This window comes from Carex rostrata, chromosome 16, assembly GCF_964058835.1.
Source record: "Carex rostrata chromosome 16, lpCarRost1.2, whole genome shotgun sequence".
Lineage (NCBI taxonomy): Eukaryota > Viridiplantae > Streptophyta > Magnoliopsida > Poales > Cyperaceae > Carex > Carex rostrata.
Window position 1 is genome coordinate 6,792,255 of NC_135933.1, and position 21,737 is coordinate 6,813,991.

At 35.3% G+C, this 21,737-nt stretch overlaps 2 protein-coding genes and 1 long non-coding RNA gene across 3 annotated transcripts; 2 read left to right on the top strand and 1 right to left on the bottom strand.

Moving 5' to 3' along the window:
- Positions 1-679: 679 nt before the first annotated feature.
- On the bottom strand, positions 680-2,181 carry LOC144567199 (uncharacterized). The gene is made up of 4 exons (XR_013515363.1): positions 1,955-2,181; positions 1,303-1,360; positions 1,105-1,171; positions 680-848 (listed from the first exon to the last, which is right to left on the bottom strand). It is a non-coding gene; the product is annotated as an uncharacterized LOC144567199 (long non-coding RNA).
- Positions 2,182-2,850: 669 nt separating this feature from the next.
- Positions 2,851-6,158, top strand: LOC144567192 (pentatricopeptide repeat-containing protein At1g80270, mitochondrial-like). Its single transcript, XM_078317268.1, has 3 exons — positions 2,851-3,130; positions 3,595-4,129; positions 4,662-6,158. Exons 1-3 carry the CDS (start codon positions 3,090-3,092, stop codon positions 5,916-5,918), a joined length of 1,833 nt encoding a protein of 610 aa, XP_078173394.1. The 5' UTR covers positions 2,851-3,089; the 3' UTR covers positions 5,919-6,158.
- Positions 6,159-6,716: 558 nt separating this feature from the next.
- On the top strand, positions 6,717-9,813 carry LOC144567762 (Translin family protein). Its single transcript, XM_078317934.1, has 8 exons — positions 6,717-6,868; positions 6,957-7,069; positions 7,192-7,271; positions 7,374-7,515; positions 8,029-8,178; positions 8,387-8,588; positions 8,667-8,786; positions 9,659-9,813. The coding sequence occupies exons 1-7, from the start codon at positions 6,787-6,789 to the stop codon at positions 8,762-8,764; spliced, it is 867 nt and encodes a 288-aa protein (XP_078174060.1). The 5' UTR covers positions 6,717-6,786; the 3' UTR covers positions 8,765-8,786; positions 9,659-9,813.
- Positions 9,814-21,737: the final 11,924 nt, after the last annotated feature.

Genomic DNA, 21,737 nt, shown 5'->3' on the forward strand with positions numbered 1-21,737 from the left:
TTTAGTGAATCCCACAATTAAGAAATAATTTGGCATATCCATAGCACAATTCTTAATATGAGAATTGATAAGGCATATCAATCGCATCAGGTGTTGTTCCTAGATACGGTGCAAAGAAGTCCGGAATTGAAAGGGTTTTGGATGGCAAATAAGAAATTTGCTTCTTTTAGGATTCCAACTAAGAATCAGTTTGTTTACAAGCACGTTTAGGGATGGCAATGGGCCGAGCCCACAGGTATTTTACCAATCCCATACCCGGCCTGCCTGATTAAAATCTATACCTGTCCTGCCTGGCCCATTATAACGGGCCTAGAAATTGATACCCGGCCTGCCTGTGGGCATTTTCTTCAAACCTGAGCCTGCCTGTCACAGCCCATGGGCTGCCTTACCCGGCCTGGCCCAACCATGCCTGGTCTCATTTAATAGCAGTTTAAACCAAATAGTATACACAATCTAAGTATATTTAACACCAAATACAGACTGTACAAAACAGCAGTTTAACATCTAATAAAGTTTAAATGTAGAAGACATTGTTTTTCTTTCAACATCCAAATTTCCTTAACACCAAATATAGCAGACACACAAATTTCCTTAACACCAAATACACCAAATACAGCAGTACATTGTTTTTTTCCAGCATCCAAATTTCCTCAACATTCAAATTGTTTAACATCCAGCAACAATTTAACATCCAACAAAGTTAAAATATAGAAGACAATCAAAGTATACTTAACAGCAAATACAAACAACAAACACAATCAGCTTGATCAATAAAGGCTGGAAAAAAAAATTGCTGCTGCCTCAATAAAAAAACTGCTGCTGCATCAATAAAAAAATTTCAGCTGCTGCTGAACATTAACAAAAATGAGATAATTAATACATTAATAAAAACTGACTGCTGCTGAACACAAAAAAAAAAAAACCTCTGCTACTGCTGAACACAAACCTTATGCCATAATTTAATTGCAAATAATAAACTCAATAGTAAATGCACAACTTATAAACTATGCAAATTATATGCAAACTATTGCAAACTTAAAATCTAAGTCTCAAAGAGAACAATTAAGTATAATATAAGCCAAGATAAGATAAGATAGAGCTTACAAGGATAATTTTAGTTTTGGCCAAGTTTGTTTAAAGCCTGAATTTTCATCAACTTGTCTGCTTCTGCCTAAGAAAAAAAAATGTTTTAATTAGTATGTCAACTTAAGCAAGTAAAATGAGACAACGTTGGGATACATGATTTAAAATTATACTACTATCATAAGTGCTAGAAATCAAAGTTGTTCTATACAAACTAACCTTAAGCAAGACTGCAAGAGGCAGATCAGTGGTGGCCTGGCGTAAGCAAATCGGTAGCCTAAATTTTTATTAATTTGAATTAAAAGGAAAAAAAGACCCTTTAAGGGGTAATACCTGCCCTTTACCAGTTAAATGGGTTGGTTTATAATTGATCATAATTTTTTATTTTTCTAGGAAAAAAGACCCTTTAAGGATTTTTTTCATGAAGACAAGTAATAAAGTATTAATTAGAACGCCGAATCATTTATTGGAAATAATATCTAATATTATAATCCAACCTAATTAACCACCTTACTTCCCAATTATGGTACTGGTACCAGGACAACAAGTCCTATGTTAGTGTGATTTGTGAAGCTGTGTACTGAATTAAGGTCTCATTTAATATGAAATAGAATGATGTGTAATCAAAGAAGAGGGAAAAAAAATACCAGTTTTACACCTTACAGAATACAGACCCAGATTAACTAATTCTATTTAAATGAAAAGTAAAGAACAAAAGGCCCTTTAGTGATTTTTTTGTATCAGCTTTTCCTCACGTCCAAATTTTAGAAGCTTATATTATTTATTTCTTGCCGATTTAACTATTAAAACCGATTAAATTTCAATGATTCAAATTCTATTAATGACTGAAATTTGAAAATTACGGAGTTACCAACTTGAAGACTGTTGGGGAGGTGCAGTTCGTGCGGAGAGGATGAGATGGCTCTCGGAAGTAGTAGCGGGGCAGATCAGTGGCGGAGAACTAGTAGCGGGGCAGAACGGTGCCTGTCGGAATTAAATAGGAAGATCAGTGGTGAAGCTTGTCGGAGAAAGGTGTGGTTTTTGGTGTTCGAAAGCCGAAGTCTCGGAGGAAGGCGTAGGTCTGTGTGGAGGCGAAATGAGGAGAAAGAGCGGCTAACCTAAACCTAAACCTAAGAGATGGTATTTTATATTCTGAAGTCACAGAGACAGATCAAAACAAAATTTCTAATTTTCGGAAGTATGGACTTTGGGCTTCGATAAGAGTTTCAGAATTCACATATCTTTTTAAAAAGATAGGCCTGGCAGGCAGCCTGTGGGCTTCTATAAAATCCCAAACCTGACCTGGCCTGTTTCTAAGCCTGGCCTTACCTGGCCCATTACAGTGCCGGGCCGATCAGGTAATGGGCAGGTCAGGCAGGTATGACCGGGCCGCCAGGCTGAACGGGCTTTTTTGCCATCCCTAAGCACGTTACTCCCAGACTTCACCAAACACATATAGAAGCTTGTGTCGGCAACATTACACGAAGAAATGAAAGAATCAGTAATCAACGAATGGAAGAGAAGGATATGACAGTTTTGAGAATGAGGACAAAGATGTCAATTTATTAATTTGTCAATATTGATTCATTATTTTAAATGATTAAAATAGTAGATGGGGATATGAATAATTTAAGTGACTTTGGATGGGGATATAACTAATTTCAAAATTTTGATGGGTAAATATCTAAATAATGAAGTTATGATGGGTATATATCTAAATTTCTCTAAAAAAAAAATGAAACGAGGCTTTGTGAACTATTGAACATAATCTACGAGACGGGCGTAATCTACAACGCGACCCGAATGAGGCCGAGTCGAAAGAAGCCCCAGTTAAACAACACTAGTCCAGTTCGCCGCCGCTGTCCAGCAAGAAGAGGGTTTAGGGTTTAAGCATCCACTCCCTTCCTTTTTCCCGTTCGCTCCTTCTAACGTCTTAGGTTGTTCAATCGATCCGTTTTGGTACACTATCTTTTCAATTGAAGATCTCTTGGACTTGGAGAAGCGCCATGTGGTCTCTTCGTACAGCTGCGAAACACGTTACTGCGAAGTAAGCTTCTCAACCTCTTTATATTTTCTTACCTAGCAGTTTTACCTATTTATTAAAGCTGAGCTCACCTGGATTTCTAATTGATCGATAATAGACTCTTGTCAGTTCAGTGGTTTAGTATTTCAGTTCCTTTTCTAAGCTTATTGTACCAATATTTAGTATATCCCACTTCCCCTTTTGTTTGAAATGTATGTTGAGATCCCCAATAAATTGCAAAAATTAAATGGATCAACTCGAGTACACCTGTTTGATCTTTGTTTTAATCCTTCTAAACAGAAATGACACTGATTGCAAAAATGGTCTCTTTTTGCTATTTGCAATAACAATTTAGAATCCATTGTCAAATGTAAGAGAATATTAGCTTGAATTGTGGGGGAAAAGGATATCATACCAATGTAAAATTTAGATGAAATGACCACTATTTGATTACGGCTGTATTAAAATTAAATTAATTTATTTTTCAGGACATGCACACTTCGATCTGCAACCGTTGGTGCTTGCTGTACCAACTTGGAACTACCAAACAACAACATAGATGAAAAACAAAATCCCAGTTATCCTATTTCTATTTTTGACCACCCACAAAGAACCTCAGTTACTCGTCCATTTTCGTCATCTCCTCTATTCTTTCATAGCAGAAACCTCTCATCTCAGATTGATAACAAACCGACAAACAACAAAACCGAAGGACTACAAGGTTTCTCAGATCTTGATACTGACTCAGAAGAAAAGGATGTTGAGGATGAATTAGTCCCTGAGTCTGATGATGTGACAGCTGATGAAGAAGAGAGTGCTTTGGAGGAGGAAGAGTTGATTAAAAAGAGCTACGTTAAGAGATTTGAATCACCTTTATATGAGCTTATTTTGAGTTCGCCTAATTATACCTTGGAGGAGTCTCTTGAGAAATGGGTTAAGGAAGGAAACGACATTAAGAAAGAAGAAGTTATCGGAGCTGTTAAGCAATTACGCAAAAAGACATTGTTTGGAAAAGCTTTTCAGGTACTATTTATTTTCAGACGTCTTTAGGGATTTTTCCTGAAGAATCCACTATTTATCATTATTTGCAGAAAACTACAATTTAATGGATAGCTAATACTTAAACGTAGTTTCTTTTTGTCTCCTTAACTGGACAATATACTCCATCATATTTGGACACAACCAATCTTTTTAGATTTTTTCTCATTAAAATACGTGAATAGGAGACTAAGTACAAGTGGTTAGATGGATAGCAACTTAATTTAGATCATGAAATTAATGTAGACCTTTTTCTCTAACATCCAGTTTGTGCTGAAGTTGTTGCTATATTTTGCAATGATCACATATCATAGGTTTTCTGTGCAGTTATTGATTATTTGATAGTGTATTCTTTTGCTTTGCAAGTTTCATTTCTTCTATTGTAGAGTTTGTTTCTTGTAGTTCTTCATGTATGAATATGCTTACACTTCCCATGATATTTTTCAACTTCTCATGCAAATTTTGGCATCTTGTCAACTGTCATGTAAACTCTCATATTGATTACATGATTTCACAGTTTATGAAGTGGCTGGAAAAATCAGAGCACTATGAATTCACTGACATGGAGTATTCATCTCTTGTGGACTTGCATGCAAAAGTTCGTGGGCTGTTCGAAGCTGAGAAATTTTTAGCAGAAATACCTCAATCCATGTGTACCGAACGCGTGTACCGAAGTCTTCTGGCCAGCTGTGTATCTGTGTTTAATGTCCCCAAAGCTGAAAAGACCTTCAACAAAATGCGGGATCTGAACTTTCCTCCAACTGCATTTGCATGCAACCAACTCTTGCTTCTCTACAAGAGAACTGACAAAAAGAAGATTGCGGATGTTTTGTTAATGATGGAGAAAGAGAATGTGAAACCAACTCTCTTTACTTACAGGGTCTTGATAGATACCAAAGGTCTTGTTGGAGATATACCGGCTATGGAGCAGTTATTGGACACCATGAAGGAGGATGGGATTGAACCAGGTATATATATAAAATATTTGGTTGCGAAGCATTATATTAAAGGCGGGTTCACTAAGAAAGCCGAGAAAATGGCAAAGGAGATGGAAGATGAAAATCTCAGTGATAAGTTATTTGGACGCAAGTTTCTGTTGTATCTCTATCAACAGCTTGGTAAACCTGACGATGTAGAGCGGGTCTGGAAATCTTGCGGCGTGAATCCAACAATGGATGAGTCCCTTGCAATAATGTGGGCCTGGGCTAACCTCAGGAAAGTAGAGGAAGCAGAGAAAGTGTTTGATGAAATGTCCAAGCGATACAGGAAGCTACCTCAGAAGTGCTATAATGTTATCTTAAGTATTTATGCCGATAAAAAAATGTTTGATAAAGCAAAAACCCTTATGAATCGGATGTCTGATGAGAACATTAGAACTGGGCCGGTAGTCCTAGACAGATTTGTTGCGATCTATGTCAAAGAAGGCGATGTGGAAAAGGCTGACTCAATGCTGCAAAGCTGGGTCCAGAAGAATCAAAAGATGCAAAACAAGCCAATGTACCAAACCTATATGATATTGCTTGAAGCATATGCGAAGAAGGGGGATTACCATAATGCAGAGAAGATGCTTTATTTGGCAAGGCAAATTGGATATTCTGGGAGGTTGAGGATGTATGAGCTGGTGCTTAGTGCGTATATCAATGCAAAGGTGCCAGCATATGGGTTTAGAGACAGACTGAGGGCTGATAATATGTTCCCTAATAAGAATTTGACTGAGATGCTGTTTGCGGTCGAACCATTTAAGAAGGCACCTGTGACTGAGGTGCTTGAGTAACTGGTTTGGTCAAAGTCGGGTTTGTTTTTGGTTCAAGATTTGGTCTCTTAGAGTTTGAACTGTTATGTTCTGATGCCTGGTTTTGTTCTATTTCATCTTGTTTTTCTATAGGTGCTTAATGCTTGGCTAGTTATAGCTTAGTTTTGTAATTGATCAAACGTGCATGTCAGTGGGGCATGTTGCCATATTTTTCCAGAACCTTCAGCATCCTGGAGAATTGATATACACTCGCTTGCACTTGCATGCTCTTTAATTACTCTTTTCTGTAGAGTTTATGCCTTGACAACTGACACTTGGTGCCCCTAACATGGAACTGGTAAAGTACCAAGGTGGGAATGTTGTATTGGTTCTACTGGACATCTGATCCTAAATTTGCAGGATTTGATAAAATCTAGCCCAGTCGCAATATTATCAAACGATTAAATTACTTTAGTGCAAAAATAATTTGTTGTTCTAGACTGGTAGTGAAACAAATGGAATAACAATATTTGTAAACTAGCAAATAAGGTTTGCTCGATCCAGTCTTGTATTTTGCGATCAATCCAGTACTGAGTTATTATTAGCACTGCACCAACTGCAGAATTTTTACATAAGAAGAAATCGATCTTATGATCATAATTTTTTTGGCAGGTGACATATATTTTGCAAATAATGAAAACCACTTTCAAAATAATGGGCCGCTCATAATTCCAAGTCCTTAAATGGGTCGGATTTGGACTCGGACTCAGCCTCACGAAGCTCAAAACCCTACTGACTTGGAAATGGAAACGGCCTACGCCTATCCAGCTATCCTGGACACCTGCCCCAAAAAGGCCGAAAGAGCACAGTGGCGGGACTGTCACTGTATGATTACCATTTACCATTACTCATGTTCAAATCTTGCTGCTGTCACCGATTCTCCGTTGTTCTTAACCACATGGCCTCGCGCAAATCGCACCGCTTTACCCAGAGTAAGAATTTCTCCCCGTAATCCCTGTTTGACTCGATAAACCCTAAAGCTGCTTTCACTGTTTCTCATTTCCTTCTCTCTGCTCGTAGTTGCTGGCGCGTCTTCTTCTCAACTTGACGCAGCTAAGAAACCTCGAACCATGACCACGAATTCAACCATGAAGGATGAATTCGCCAAGCATGCTGACTACCTCAACAGCCTTGTATGTCTGTTCATGTGATTTCATTTGATTTCTCTAGTTATCCGTTGGATTAGTAATCGTGCATTAACTGTTTGTAGAAATGCCTCACAGAACCTGATCGTTTTCTTTGATTATTGGTGTAGAATGAGAAGAGGGAGAGGGTTGTGAAGGCTAGCCGAGATGTGACCATGAACAGCAAAAAGGTCATATTTCAAGTGCACAGGTTAGTTTCAACTTTTAATATCTTAGTAGCTTCAGTAGGGTATTAAAAAGTGAAAGTGGAAATATTATAATACTATCACTGATGCATTTCCACTTTTATCAGAATAAGCAAATATAACAAAGACGAAGTTCTTTTGAAAGCTGAGAATGACCTTTCGGCTGTGACGAACCAATTTATGTCTAAATTAGTAAAGGAGTTACAGGGGACCGATTTTTGGAAGCTCAGAAGGGCCTACACACCTGGTGTAAGTAAACATTAATTTTTTATGAAAAAATATTTTAACCTACTAAAATAGATCTACTGCATAGAATGAAGTAACCTTTGCAAAAGTACCCGCAATTCTTGAAATTCGAGAATACACCCATAATTTGTTTTCCTTGCAAAATACACCATTATTATCATGGGCACTACATGTGTGTTGCCAAAGTAAAACAAATGACTTACCACTTTATGCTAATTAATCAGAACAAGACGTGAACTTCGGGGCAATGAAAATGATTTTCTCATCCAAATTGAATGCCTCTCCTATAAATTCCAATTCTGTTGCACTTTTAGACACTCATTTCATGAGAAAACACTAAAGAGAAACAATGTTGTTGTGCAAATATTATGGAAGGGGCAGAATTTTTACAGGGATTTTGACTGTTTCCAAAATAACTAATGATTGCAGTTGCCTGGGTTATTCTCAGTTTCGCTTTCATATTGTATTGTGCTTTTGAGAAATTACTACTTTTAAATCTTGTGACTTTTGTTTCAGGTGCAGGAATATATCGAAGCAGCAACCTTATGTAGGTTTTGCAAAACTGGGACATTGCTTAATCTGTCAGAAATTAATTCTTCTCTGCTTGCATTAAGTGATACAACTATTGAGCCTTTGCAAATAAATGTTCTTGATTACCTTCTAGGGGTAAGAAATGCTACTTTTTCTAAAATTAAAGTATAAAACATAGCTTTTTCTTTTTTCCTGTGGAAGTACCAGGACATGAGGTCAATTTGGTGCATGCTTTCGTATTTAATGTATGATTGGGGGGAGGAGAGGGGAAGGAGGTGTTGGAGGGATTTTTGACCTTCTACAATTGGTAGTGATGAGATGCATCTGTCAATTTTGTAATTAGGTTGCAGATGTAACTGGGGAGTTGATGAGGCTAGCAATTGGTCGAATTTCAGATGGAGAAATAGAATATGCACAAAAGATTTGCCAGTTTGTTCGAGATTTGTACAGGGAGCTAATTGTTATTGTACCTTTGATGGATGACAATGCTGACATGAAGAAGAAAATGGAAGTCATGCTTCAAAGTGCCATTAAAATTGAAAATGGTATAGTTGTCATCATCACTTATTTTATTTAAATTGTAATAATTAGTAGATTAATCTAACTATTGTGTGCTTTTATAGCATGCTTCAGCGTTCATGTCAGAGGATCTGAGTACACCCCTCTTCTTGGAACTGACAACCCTGATTTCTCGTTCCTTGGCGTTTCAGACTTTGAGTAGCGAAGCTTTTCTTATTGCTTGGGTACTTGTTCTCTTGCTTCATAATCTAATTTACCTGAAATAAATAAACAATAATTGATAACAAAGATTGAATAAGCCCATTATATTAAGGGAGGAATCTTGGTTGTAAAGGTGTACATTATGGGCCTGTAAAGGTGAAATCCAAACTAGACCTGTTTGAATTTTGATTTAGGCTACATTAGGAGGGCTCGTATAATCAGGCCTATTTGTGAGTTCAGTAGCAGGTATAGATGCCAATGTCAAACAGGTGAACAAACAGAGAAATCCATGTATAGATCCTTCACCATTCTTTCGGGCCTCTAGTTGGGTCTATAGAAATTTTTGGTGTGGGGTCAGTCTGATTTAGCCCTTTTGACTTGTCCAACTTTCCAGGGTTTGTTCAAATATAGTTTGGGACAGGTCAGGCATGTCTTCCAGTCAGGTCAAGATTCACTAATTCTGGGTTTGATTGCCTGTACTTCTAGTTTTGACTGTGTTTAGAATTTTAGTTATTCCCATAAGCCCCAAATTCCTCTAGTTCTATGTACTGTATTATCAGCTGGTGATACTAGAAATACAGTAGGAGGATTTGAGTTTTATAAGGTTAAGTGTAGGTCAAGCATGCACAAATAGCCAGACTGAGATACTCCCCTCAACTAGGGTTTTGACTTTTGGGATGACCGGAAGTTGTTTCTCAAACTTTTTATTAAGAATGAAGAACTGGTTGCCTTGTTCACTTCACTGTTTCTAACAGATAACAAAATAAAAAAACATGAAATATATAATGCAGAAATAATTGCATTTCTTGAAATTGGTCAGTAATGGATTGTTCCACCATTCAGTGATTGACTGAATATTAATAAACTAGATGTTCTGTTTTTATTCTTTTCATAGGATTTTTCTACATGGAAGCATAATGCACATGGACCCATGCTGTTGCAGCTAGTAGCAAATTTGATTGCTTCAATCTGCTGGAAGTTTTTGTTTGGTTCTTTCGTACTAATGGTCCAACTATTAACACTTTACCATGGAAATTATGCATTAAAACTTTTCATGTGTTCTGTGGCAGCTATACCAGTGAAAACAACATGTCATAGTGACCATGTTTACTGTGTCCTCTGCAGTACTGCATATTATTGTGCAGTGGATCTGAGTCATTGTAGGGGATATTGTCATATTGATTTGGATCACATTATGCTCCTATGGAAATTTCCTTTGCAGTTGATTGAATTCTGTCAGATCCTAGATCTGACGAGGCTTAGAACGATGTGAATTGAACACGAACAGAGAACAATCAAACAATTTTATTGAAAATTCAAAGGAAAATGGGATACACGGCACAAGGCCAAAACAAAGCTAGAACACTCAAAATACTTGATAATAGTCTAATCCAACTAATTACCCTTACTGCCTATTTATAGGCGACATTGCTTAAGAAATAAAATTCTAACTCTATCGAATGAATCATATAATTGAATTGCTTGAATACACCACAGTCAGCTGAATTGGCGTAACAAACCTCTAACCTACTTTCACTGGACAGCTCCATTGCTATTGTCCATTTCTCCCTCCAGTTCTGAAGTAGCGGTCTCCACCTGACAGTGAACTAATCTCAATTATTATCCTGACCGTGATCCATTTTGCCTGCCCTTGCCACCCAGTTCTTCTTTCTCCTTCTTCGTGACATAGAACCGGGTTGAAATCGACCCGTGCTCGCCAGGGACGTGACAAATTCACACGCAATTTGTTTTTGAGATTCAGAATTTTGTTTCAACGATAAGATGGCGTGATGCGAATTGACAGTGGCAAATAATTTAGTCAGTTCTATTGCCAGTCTTTTACTTGTGGAATGCAAATTAAAAATGAAAATAAAAAATAAAAACAAAGTTCAAGCACTGAAGAATATTATGTAGTCTAATCAAGTTTTTGAAAACCAATACATTTGCGCATTCATTGGATCAAAATCAGTTTCAAGTGCAGTTGGTGGTCAAATTTAGGGCTGTCAAAAAAGCTCGCGGCTCACTTGTAGCTCGCCTCTAGCTCGCTCGCTAACAACTTGCTCGGTAGTGGACCGAGCTGTTAACGAGCCAGCTCGGCTCAGGCTCGGGCCAAAATAAACGAGCTGAGCCAGGGATCAGCTCGGACCGGGCTAGCTTGGCTCGTTAAGCTACAGTGGATTTAGGGTTTAGTCCCGTATAATTTTAAGTCTAGTCCCATTTTCAAAGGCGCAATTATGCAAAATTAATGTATTTTCGGTTTGAGAAGAAAGGATATGGACTTTAGTTGCTTGAAGATGTGCCTGCGGGACAATTTCTTAAATTTTTTGAATGAGATTTCTTATTTTTTTTATTTTTGAATTTGTATAATAGCAGCCCAATAAAGCCCAACGAGCCAGCTCGTCAGCTCGCGAGCTAGCTTGGGCTGGCTTGTCACAAGCTGAGCCAGGGATTTCGGCTCGGGTGACCTAGGTCCAGCTCGCTCGGTCCAGGCTCGGGCCAAAATAAACGAGCCGAGCTAAAACCCAGCTCGTTTACAGCCCTAGTCAAATTCATTGGATTCACGTGAAATTCGTATGTCTTGCTTCAAGATTCATACTGTCACGTTGTGCGTAGGGCTGTCAACGAGCTGGTTCTTAGCTCGGTTTGTTAATTTTGACTCGAGCCTGTACCGAGTGAGTCTTAGGTTACCTAAGTCAAAAGCCCAGTTTGAACTTGTGATAGGCCAACTCGAGTTAGCTGACGAGCTAGCTTGCTGGGCTTTATTGAACTGCTATTATACAAATTCAAAAATATAAAATAAGAAAGCCCATTGATTATTTAAATAATCCAAGCCATAAAATATAATAGAATTTATACATAAATTTACACAACAAATATATACCAAGAGCCAAGCTAATTCACAACTAAATTCATACAACTAAATATTATAAATCCACATAGAATAAAAATCCACACAAAATTTATATGGGGGCGAGGCTATACAGTATAGCTTGTTATGGGCCGAGCTGGCTCGGTCCGAGCTGACCTCTAGTTCAACTTGATTATTTTGATCCGAGCTTAAACCGAACTGGCTTGTTAACAACTCAGTCCACTATCAAACGAGTTGTTAGCGAGCGAGGTAGAGATGATCCATGAGTTACGAGCTTTTTTGGCCGGCCCTAGTTGTTCGAGCCAATTTTGATTATATGCTCATCGAACGCGGGCCACCATTTATCACGCGGTGCTACATGCTTGAATGACACGCACATCCATTTAAAACGGCACAATAGGCCACGTTGCTTGGCAGATGCCAAATACAACGCTCCACATGATGTACCAAAAATGGTACGGAGACTTGTTGGACAAGTGGACAGTAATTTAGAAAAATAAAATCATATTTTAAACGAGGTTAGCAGGATAGAAGTCAAGAGACAAAACCGACAATAAAGAGAGGAGATGAGCAGAAAAACCGAGCTTTTCTCTTTGAAAGAGAAAGGAGATTATAGAAGTCGGGACAAAAAAAATTAGAAGAAGAGAAAAGTAAAAAAAAAAAAAATTGGGAAAAGAGCAGTGACGTATCAATATTTCACTGACAGAGGGACCCATTTGGCTGTATTCCCCATTCAATATTTGTGCGTAGTAGACATTTTTATTATCAATATTTGTTTTAATTTTCTAAAAATTTGGAAATTTTGTCAAAATTTGAAAAATTCGACAAAAATAATTAAAAATAATGATATAAATTATTTACAATTAATTCAAAACAGGAAAAAAAGGGTAAAAACTGAAAAAATAAATAAATTATTTACAATTACAGCCCCTTCTCTACTTTTTCATTTTTTTTTAACGATCAGGTTAAAGAAATACATTTCAAAAAATAGAGCAGGGCACTTGGTAACATGTTTGTTAAAAGAAAGTATCATGCTTCTCACTTTACATTTCAACATGACATATATATCGAACAACTCTTACTTCATATAAATAATAAAGAAAAGGTTTACATCCACTAACTTTTGTCCACGATTTGTCCACAGCGTCTTATTTAGTATCTTTTAATCCATTTTAACGGACTCCGGTCCCCACACTGTTATTTTATCGGATTTCCATTTACGACAAAGAATTTGTTTCCGTTTTTTTATTTTCAATCTCTCCCGTTCTCCTCTTTCTCTTCTCTCCCGATGGACCTCTCTCCTCTCAAGTTTCTCAAGCGCTTGATGCAATCGGACAAATTTCCTATCGGAGATGACAAATTCTAGGTCGGAGATGACAAACGCAAGTGGTTCATGTACGTGTGGTGTAAGCACTCGCTACGGCGAAGTTTGGAGCAAAAGAGTTCATCAACATGATGCATGGGTCAGATTTGATCAGAGTGGAGCTCTTCAGTGAGAGAAGTCACCCCTTCCTCTCTTACAAGGTGATTAAGTATTTATGATGTTTCACTTAAAAAGAGTAGGATTCACAAATTTGTAGTTTGTAGCTGGAATTTATGCATATCTAAGGATTCGATCGAGAAATTTATACTCCATCGCCATCAATTTATTTGAATTTGTTGTTTGATTTGATGTAGTAAGGGATTTCGTAATTATTTCTTTATTTCTGTCGAATTTCGATATGGAGGATATATGAGGAGATGATCTGAGAGAGGGGACATGGATGAGAGATGATAGAGAGACGATATAGAGTATTTCCCCGTTAATTTTACAGTATTCATCTTGTGATTTTATAGTATTAATCTTGTGAAAATCTGGAGGAAAGAGATGATAGAGAAGCGATATGGAGAGTTGATCTGTTAATTTTACAGTATTCATTTTATGATTTTACAGTATCCATCTTGTGAAAATCTGGAGGAAAGAGATGATAGAGAGGCATATGGAGTATTGATCTTATGGAAATTTGGAGGAAAGAGGTGATATGGAGTATTGATCTTGGTATTTTACAGTATTCACCTTGTTAATTTTACAGTATTCATCTTGTAATTTTACAGTATGAAAATCTGGAGAAAGAGATGATAAAGAGTCGATATGGAGTATTGATCTTGTCATTTTACAGTATTCACCCGTTAATTTTACAGTATTCATCTTATGATTTTACAGTATTCATCTTGTGAACAGTTACTAATGTTTAACAATATGGTTGTGTATATTTGATGTATTGATGATTTATAGTTTGCATCTGTTAGTTTTACTGTTTACATCTTTTAAATTTATAATATTGAATTTTACAGCGTGTTTATCTCAGTTTTACAATGTTTTAGGTTTTAGATTTACAGTTTTATAGTTTACATTTGAAAATTTTACAGTATTGAAGTTCTATAGTTTGCATATTTATGTGTTTACAGTATGTGTAGTTTTAATTTATAAGATATAGATGCATATATAAATATTAATAATTGAAAAAAAATTAAAATTAATTTTAATTTTGATAAAGAAAATTTGATTCAAAAAAATTAATTTCCGGGATTATTTTGAAAAAACTGCAAGTTTGGTAAGTAGTTCAATTTTAAAATGTTCTATAAAGTTTTAAAACTGTCATTAACTATAAGTTAGAGAAGTACATCAAGTGGTCCCGCATCAAGTACAGGTAGTTTGACAAGTTATGCAAGTTGCAAGTACATAAAGTGGTCCCGCTGAATATTAGAAACTTAAAGTGTGTTTTTTGTAAGATTTGTTATACAAGTTACAGCATTGAATTAGTAATTTTACAGGATTTGCGCAAGTCAAATGACAGTTTTTCTGTGGACAATTAGACGCTTCCTAAATAATAAGATAGATACAACAGTTATAAACCCACACATGCAATCTTGATTCTCGAAGATACAGGTTATTGGCTATCTACTGCTACTGCTACTGCTGGAGGATAATACTGGATAATTGAGTATGTTTGGTAAACTATTGGAATAGAGGAAAAGTGAAGAAAATTGAAATTTGGAATTTGCTTCAATTTCTCATTATTTCAGTCATGTTCGATTAGTAGTGAAAGAGTGGAAGAGTATTGATAAACAAGTCAAATCCATATCTTGAAAGAAAATAATTTCTCTAATTCACTTCTCTCATAGAGAATTAGCTCATAGAGAAATAGTTGAGAGACTAAAATGTAAAAACTAAGAGTATGACTACAAATTTTCAAACCTGATTTTATATATATATTTTTTAATTTCTCAATCTCACTCACTTCTTTTCTTTGTTTAACGAAAATAAAATATTTTTTCCACTCTATTTTTTTTTCTTTTAAAAAAACACTTTATTTTTCTGTTTCATTCTCATCGAACGAACCCAAATTTATGAAGAGAGGAATTGAAAGAATTGGTCATTTTAGAACGTCTTACCCAAAGTAAAATAGTGATAGGATTTTACTGTGACTGAATAAATAAAGAAAAATGTGTGTTTTTTTTTTCCCTTTTTCTTTTCGTGGAGGGTTGTTGGACCGTAGAACTTTTCCCTGGTTATATGAAAATCAACGAAGGCCTCAAGTAGATTTCAACTGTCCGGTCTAATTAGAATATTTCAAATATAAATTAATCATTGGTTTCAAAAAATGAACAAGGTGAGTACTCATGCATTTGACGATCGAGATAAATTAAGTAAACATCTGACAGATCAATTTTCTGATTCGTGTAGAAAACTGATTTTCACATAATAAATTGACATAAGTTATATATATATTTTTATAACAATAATTCGTGTACAATGCATTATTTAGAGATGAGGTAGCCTCCTACGTGGATTGACTTGCTTTCCTTTTTGTCGTTATCCGCATTTGTTTGAAGTAACTCTCTTCTAAATTTATAGTCTCCTAGATTTCATGATTGAATTAGATTTTTTTAGAAACCATAAATAAATAAAAAATTATCAAACTAACTTGATTGCTTTGTTTTTTGTTTTAAAAAAAAAAATAAGAACCGAGATGTCATTTCGGTCCCAACCGTTTTAACATATTTCGAGAAAAAAAATACATTGAAAAACTGTAAAAGTACCTGTGATCGAATTGTCATTTCGGTCCAAAAAATAAACAAATAAATTTTGGAACCGAAATAACATTTTGATTCTTGTAATATTTGTAAAAAATATATAATCACGTTAGTTTCATAAAAATCATTTTTCTAATTATGGTTTATAAAAACAATTCATCGAACTACCTTTCCAACATGGACACAGAGAAGGGCTACAGAAGTACAATTGAAAATGATGGTCCCAGTGTTCTATACTTCTATCCACCGGATGCACGCGTTTCAACGCGAACAGTCACCTAATGTTCTCTCCACTCTCGTGAGTCGTGAGTCACGAGTCATGAGTCATGACTGGCTCCACAAGCTCCGCTCAACGGCTACATCTACCCCAGAGGTTTGAGTTTACATCCGGACCGCCCGACCTTATTGTACACGAATATTAAAGCTTCCCTGCATTCCCTTTCGGGCTTGATTGGCACGGATTCTGATCGGGCAGTTCGGATCTAAACTCAAATTTTGAGTTACTTCAGCTGATCTGGATGGAGTACCGGGCTACCGCTGGCGCTGTGGAATCCGGGGGCGGGTCCCGCAATAAATACTGCAAATCCTCTCCGGTCTAGAAATCAATGGATAGGTATGGAACATTTTTTGTTCATTTGTTCTTTTTTTTTAAGAAAGATACCTTGTTATATAGAGTATAGACTCTGTTATCCCTGGCGAAATTTTGACCAAGTGTTTGAAGAAAAATGGAAGTATACTTCGCAGCGCAATAATAAGATTTCCGAAACTTGTACAAATTAAACAGATATTTACGAATAATTCAACTATTATCCATATTATTTCCAAATATTACGAATATTACCGTATTATTTGAGATCTATATCTAAACTATGCACACAATTTACAAACCTTTTCCTTGTCAAGATATTAGTACTTTAATATATTATTTATATTATCGAAAACAAGTTGTATTTCTCAAATTATATTCATTTTTGTCGAAAACATAAATATTAAAGCTTACTTACTGTTTTTAAATATTGATTTATTTATTATATTTTTTAATAAAATATATGATGACGACATTATGTGGTAGCCAGCTCCTATTTTTTTTTATCTTGCGAATATGACTATGAAATTACATATATGTTAATTTAATGAAAATTGGTGCTTAAGTATTACATATTTCTTAGAAAACCGATGCAAAGGATCAAAGGTCCCTTTCAAGGACCAGAGAAATTCAGCTTTGGCGATAAATAAATAGCAAACAAAAAAATTTAATCTTATGATAACATACATTTCCGTAACACTTTTTTTCACGAATATATATACATAGAGAGATGGGCTATGGTGCATTGCAATGCATGAACCCTCTTATGCATTGCACTATTAATCATGGATTTAAAGTCCAAACAACCAATCTGAACCGTTCATCTTGTTCTTCATATTAATATGTGTTTGGGGACCAAATTTTACATTTTTTGGAATTTTTTTACTATTTATTAAGAAATTTTGAAAGTTGCTGATCTGATGGTCCAGAAAATTTTACTGTTAACAGCAAAACAGCAATTTTCAAAAATGCTTAATAAATAGTAAAAAAATTCAAAAAAATGTAAAATTTGGTCTCCAAGCACATTTCAATATGGATTAAACATCTAACGGTTCGGATCGGTCGTTTGAACTTTAAATCCGTAATTATAGTGCAATGCATAAGGGGTTCATGCATTGCAATGCACCATAGCCCATCTCTCTCTCTCTCTCTCTCTCTCTATATATATATATATATATATTTACAAGAAAGTCCAATAAAATACATATAAGTTAGAGTACTTTATTACGCGGCACCATAGATTTTTAATGAATCATTTAAAAAAAAAATTGTACAATTATGTAGGCGCTAATCGGTTGTACGTTTGTGTCTTTTCTTCTAGCACGTATTATACAAGAGTAAGTCTTGGTGCTATAGATAGCATAAGGCTATTCCGTGCTACGGTCTCAAAAACTTATCGTATAGCCTTCAAACTTTGATTTAAATAGCCCAATAAATTGGTTATATAATAAACTTGTAGAATACTAATTTTTACTATTTTTGGAATTTTTTTACTATTTATTATGATTTATGAAAGATGACCACTTTGAAAATCTGAAAATCCAGGTGAACATTAAAAATAGTAAAAATTTCTGGATCACCGGATCAGCGACAAAGTGGCTTAATAAATAGTAAAAAAAATTCAAAAAATGTAAAATTTGGTCTCAAAGCATATTTCAATATGGATCGACATTTGAACTTTAAAATTGCAAAATATGAGTATGAAGTAAAATAGTCGCTTTACTTCACAACTCACCATAGCCCATCTCATATATATATATATATATATATATATATATATATATAGAAATATGCTAGCATGCTATGCATAGCATAGAGGCTTCCGTGCAACGGCTCAATATTTGACTTTTCAAAATCCTAACGGTCGATCTGAACCGTTCATCTTGTTCTCCATATTAATATGTGTTTGGAGACCAAATTTTATATTTTTTGGAATTTTTTTACTATTTTTTTAGATTTATTGAAAATCGCTGTTTTCAGACAAATCTGGAGCATAAAAAAACAGCAATTTTCAATAAATCTAAACCAATAGTACAAAAATTCCAAAAAAATGTAAAATTTGGTCTCCAAACACATATTAATATGGAGAACAAGATTAACAGTTCGGATCGCCCGTTATGATTTTGAAAAGTCGAATATTGAGCCGTTGCACGGAGGCCCTCTATGCTATGCATAACATGCTAGCATATTCCACACACACACACACACACACACACACACACACACACACACACACACACACACACATATATATAGAGAGAGAGAGAGGTTGACTTGGGTGAGCCATGGCTCACCAAACGTTTGTACTCCACGCCGTATTTTTATTTTGAAAGACCAAATGACCGATCCAAACCGTTAGATGTGATCTCCAAAAGAAATATGCTTGGAGACCAAATTTTATATTTTTTTAGAATTTTTTTACTATTTATTAAGCATTTTTGAAAATTGCTATTTTGCTGTGAACAATAAAAAACAGTAAAATTTTCTGAACCATCGGATCAGCAATTTTCAAAAATGCTTAATAAATAGTAAAAAAAATTCCAAAAAATGTAAAATTTGGTCTCCAAGCACATTTTAGTATGGAGAACAAGATGAACGGTTCGAATCGGTTCTTTGAATTTTCAAAATGGCTAAAATGAGCCATAGCTCACCAACGCGCTATGAGCCATGGCTCATTTTAGCCCAACTCTCTCTCTCTATATATATATATATGAGGAGGGATCAAGTTACAACAAGCATTTTCTACATTTTCAAAGTCCAAATCGTCAATTCAAACCGTTAGATGTGATCTCTATAATAAAATGTGCTTGGAGACAATCGTCAATTCAAACCGTTAGATGTGATCTCTATAATAAAATGTGCTTGGAGACCAAATTTTACATTTTTTGGAATTTTTTTACTATTTATTAAGATGGGTACAAAATTCAATGGTATGAATTTGACTAGTTTTTATACCCATCTTAATAAATAGTAAAAAAATTCCAAAAAATGTAAAATTTGGTCTCCAAGCACATTTTATTGTAGAGATCACATCTAACGGTTTGGATCGACGATTTGGACTTTGAAAATATAAAAAATGCTTGTTGTAACTCAAAAATTGTTGTAACTTGATCCCTCATATATATATATATAGATATAGAGGTGGGCTACGGTGAGTTGCGAAGTAAAACGCGTTTCTACTTCACACCGTATTTTTATTTTGAAAGTCCAAACGACCGATCCGAACCGTTAGATGTTTAATCCATATTGAAATGTGCTTGGAGACCAAATTTTACATTTTTTGGAATTTTTTTACTATTTATTAAGCATTTTTTAAAATTGCTGTTTTGCTGCGAACAGTAAAAAACAGTAAAATTTTCTGGACCATCAGATCAGCGACTTTCAAAATTGCTTAATAAATAGTAAAAAAATTCCAAAAAATATAAAATTTGGTCTCCAAGCACATTTCAATATGGAGAACAAGATGAACAGTTCGGATCGACGTTTTGAACTTAAAAATCGCAAAATATGAGCGTGAAGTAAAATAGTCGCTTTACTTCGCAACTCATCATAGCCCATCTCTCTCTCTCTCTCTCTCTCTCTCTCTCTCTCTATATATATATATATATATATATATATATAATATGATAGGGTCATGTGCCCAGAGCCCTTATAAACTACATCTTGGGTCACAGAGGATAACTAGGGTTAAAACCATCTTGATGAAAACAATCCAAGAATAAACAAAAGGCCCAAGATAGAATAACAATGGCAGCCCAATCACATGGCCTAGCTCGAGACCAAGGCGTCTCGATCCAAGGCCTGATCCGAGATCCCGGCATCTTGGCCCTAATCTGGACGGGCCATCTTTCCCTTTAATGAGCCATATTTCCCTTCAACTGAAGCACAGCCTAAGGATTTCATTGGCGGAACATGGATAACTGGACGTCATCTCTACCGTTGGTTTTTCAAAATTTGAAACCCTAGGGTGTTTCTGGTTTGTGAAAATTACCTTTACACGGAAACAACGTTAACAAATATGTAGCGGGTTGGAATGGACTCTAAAGCATAGTCACAAGATTCGCGAATTAAATACGAATAATTCATTTTTTTGTGATGCCGAACCGAATGCATAATTCTTGAATTAACCAAACTTTGATTGAATTAAACTTGAATAATTCGCAAATTTTCCAATTTTTTCCGATTTTTTTTCCGATTTTTTTTCAAATTATTCACGAATTTTTTCCTTAACATTTTTTTTTACTCTCTTGCAGGACTGAGATACCTGATCCGAACAATTCTGAATCATTTCCGAATTATATCTGAATTATTTTCAAAACACGAACTTTTAACCTCGCCGAAAAATAATTTATTTGTCACTGTGATCTAAAGTCTAAACTGGTATCAACTTTACCATGTACTTACGACTGTATGTATCCGTGGGCCCAAGAAATCTTCTTAAGAGGATGGGCCATCCGCGGAGTCACAAGCCACACTATTTTGACTTCTTATTCTCTGTGTCCACAGTCCACAGTCCACACACCACACACCACACAATGGTTACATGCTACTGTTACAAAAAAATTGATATGACCCCCCTTCAAAGTGAATTCGCATTCTCTGAGATATCTCCTATTTTGCGTGATTTTTTGAAAAATTTCAACCGTTCAGATACGTTCCGCACGAATCACAAAGCTCAAATAATACTGATCCCGACAGTCTTCCCGAATAGGCACCGGACACGTCGGTCATGCAAAATATGAGATATCTCAGAGGATACGCACTCCTTCAAAGTTAGGATAAACCGGTTCAGACTTTCATCGAACCAATTTGTTTATGTAAAAAAACCGAAGCCGGATTTCCCGGGACAACCATACCTTCTTGGACAACAAATTCCATACATGCAGTTTCCGTAAAAATAAATTACAAACAGAAAATAGAGATTCTAGAAAAAAATTAATAGTCCAACTAAATAAAAAGATCAAATAATAGCTGGCCATTCATGTAACTGTAAAATTAAATTTGTTTGTCACATCAGTAATTAATAATTTTTAAATTTATTTTGGAATGTTTTTATGACAAAAAGAATTAACTTTTAAATTAGGAAAAAATCTTGTACAATTGTAGGGATGATGTTGTTCGTTTAATTTGTAACATAGTTGTAAAAATTTATGAAATACAATTTAGTAAGATGACTAAATTAACAAATATTTTGAGGATTACTAGTGCTACATCAATATATGATTTATTTGAAAGTGAGATAAAATTGATCTAACAATTTCTAATTAATGGAAACATATATATTCATTATTTCCTCTTTATAACATATAACCTACTGAGTACAGATACATTTCTTCTTTTAATTAGCAAAACCATTTTTTACGGAAATTCACATCCACTTATTATTGACTATAACAGCCCACTGTTACTGAGAAGATGACAAGTGGGCCCACTTAAAAACAT

Excerpts from the sequence above, each read along its gene's own strand:
- LOC144567192 (XM_078317268.1), top strand. The coding sequence starts at position 3,090 with ATGTGGTCTCTTCGTACAGCTGCGAAACACGTTACTGCGAA. Across the intron at positions 3,131-3,594 it reads GCGAAACACGTTACTGCGAA|GACATGCACACTTCGATCTG; the intron begins GTAAGCTTCTCA and ends TTTATTTTTCAG. Across the intron at positions 4,130-4,661 it reads TGTTTGGAAAAGCTTTTCAG|TTTATGAAGTGGCTGGAAAA; the intron begins GTACTATTTATT and ends ATGATTTCACAG.
- LOC144567762 (XM_078317934.1), top strand. The coding sequence starts at position 6,787 with ATGTTCAAATCTTGCTGCTGTCACCGATTCTCCGTTGTTCTTAACCAC. Across the intron at positions 6,869-6,956 it reads ATCGCACCGCTTTACCCAGA|TTGCTGGCGCGTCTTCTTCT; the intron begins GTAAGAATTTCT and ends CTCTGCTCGTAG. Across the intron at positions 7,272-7,373 it reads GTCATATTTCAAGTGCACAG|AATAAGCAAATATAACAAAG; the intron begins GTTAGTTTCAAC and ends CACTTTTATCAG.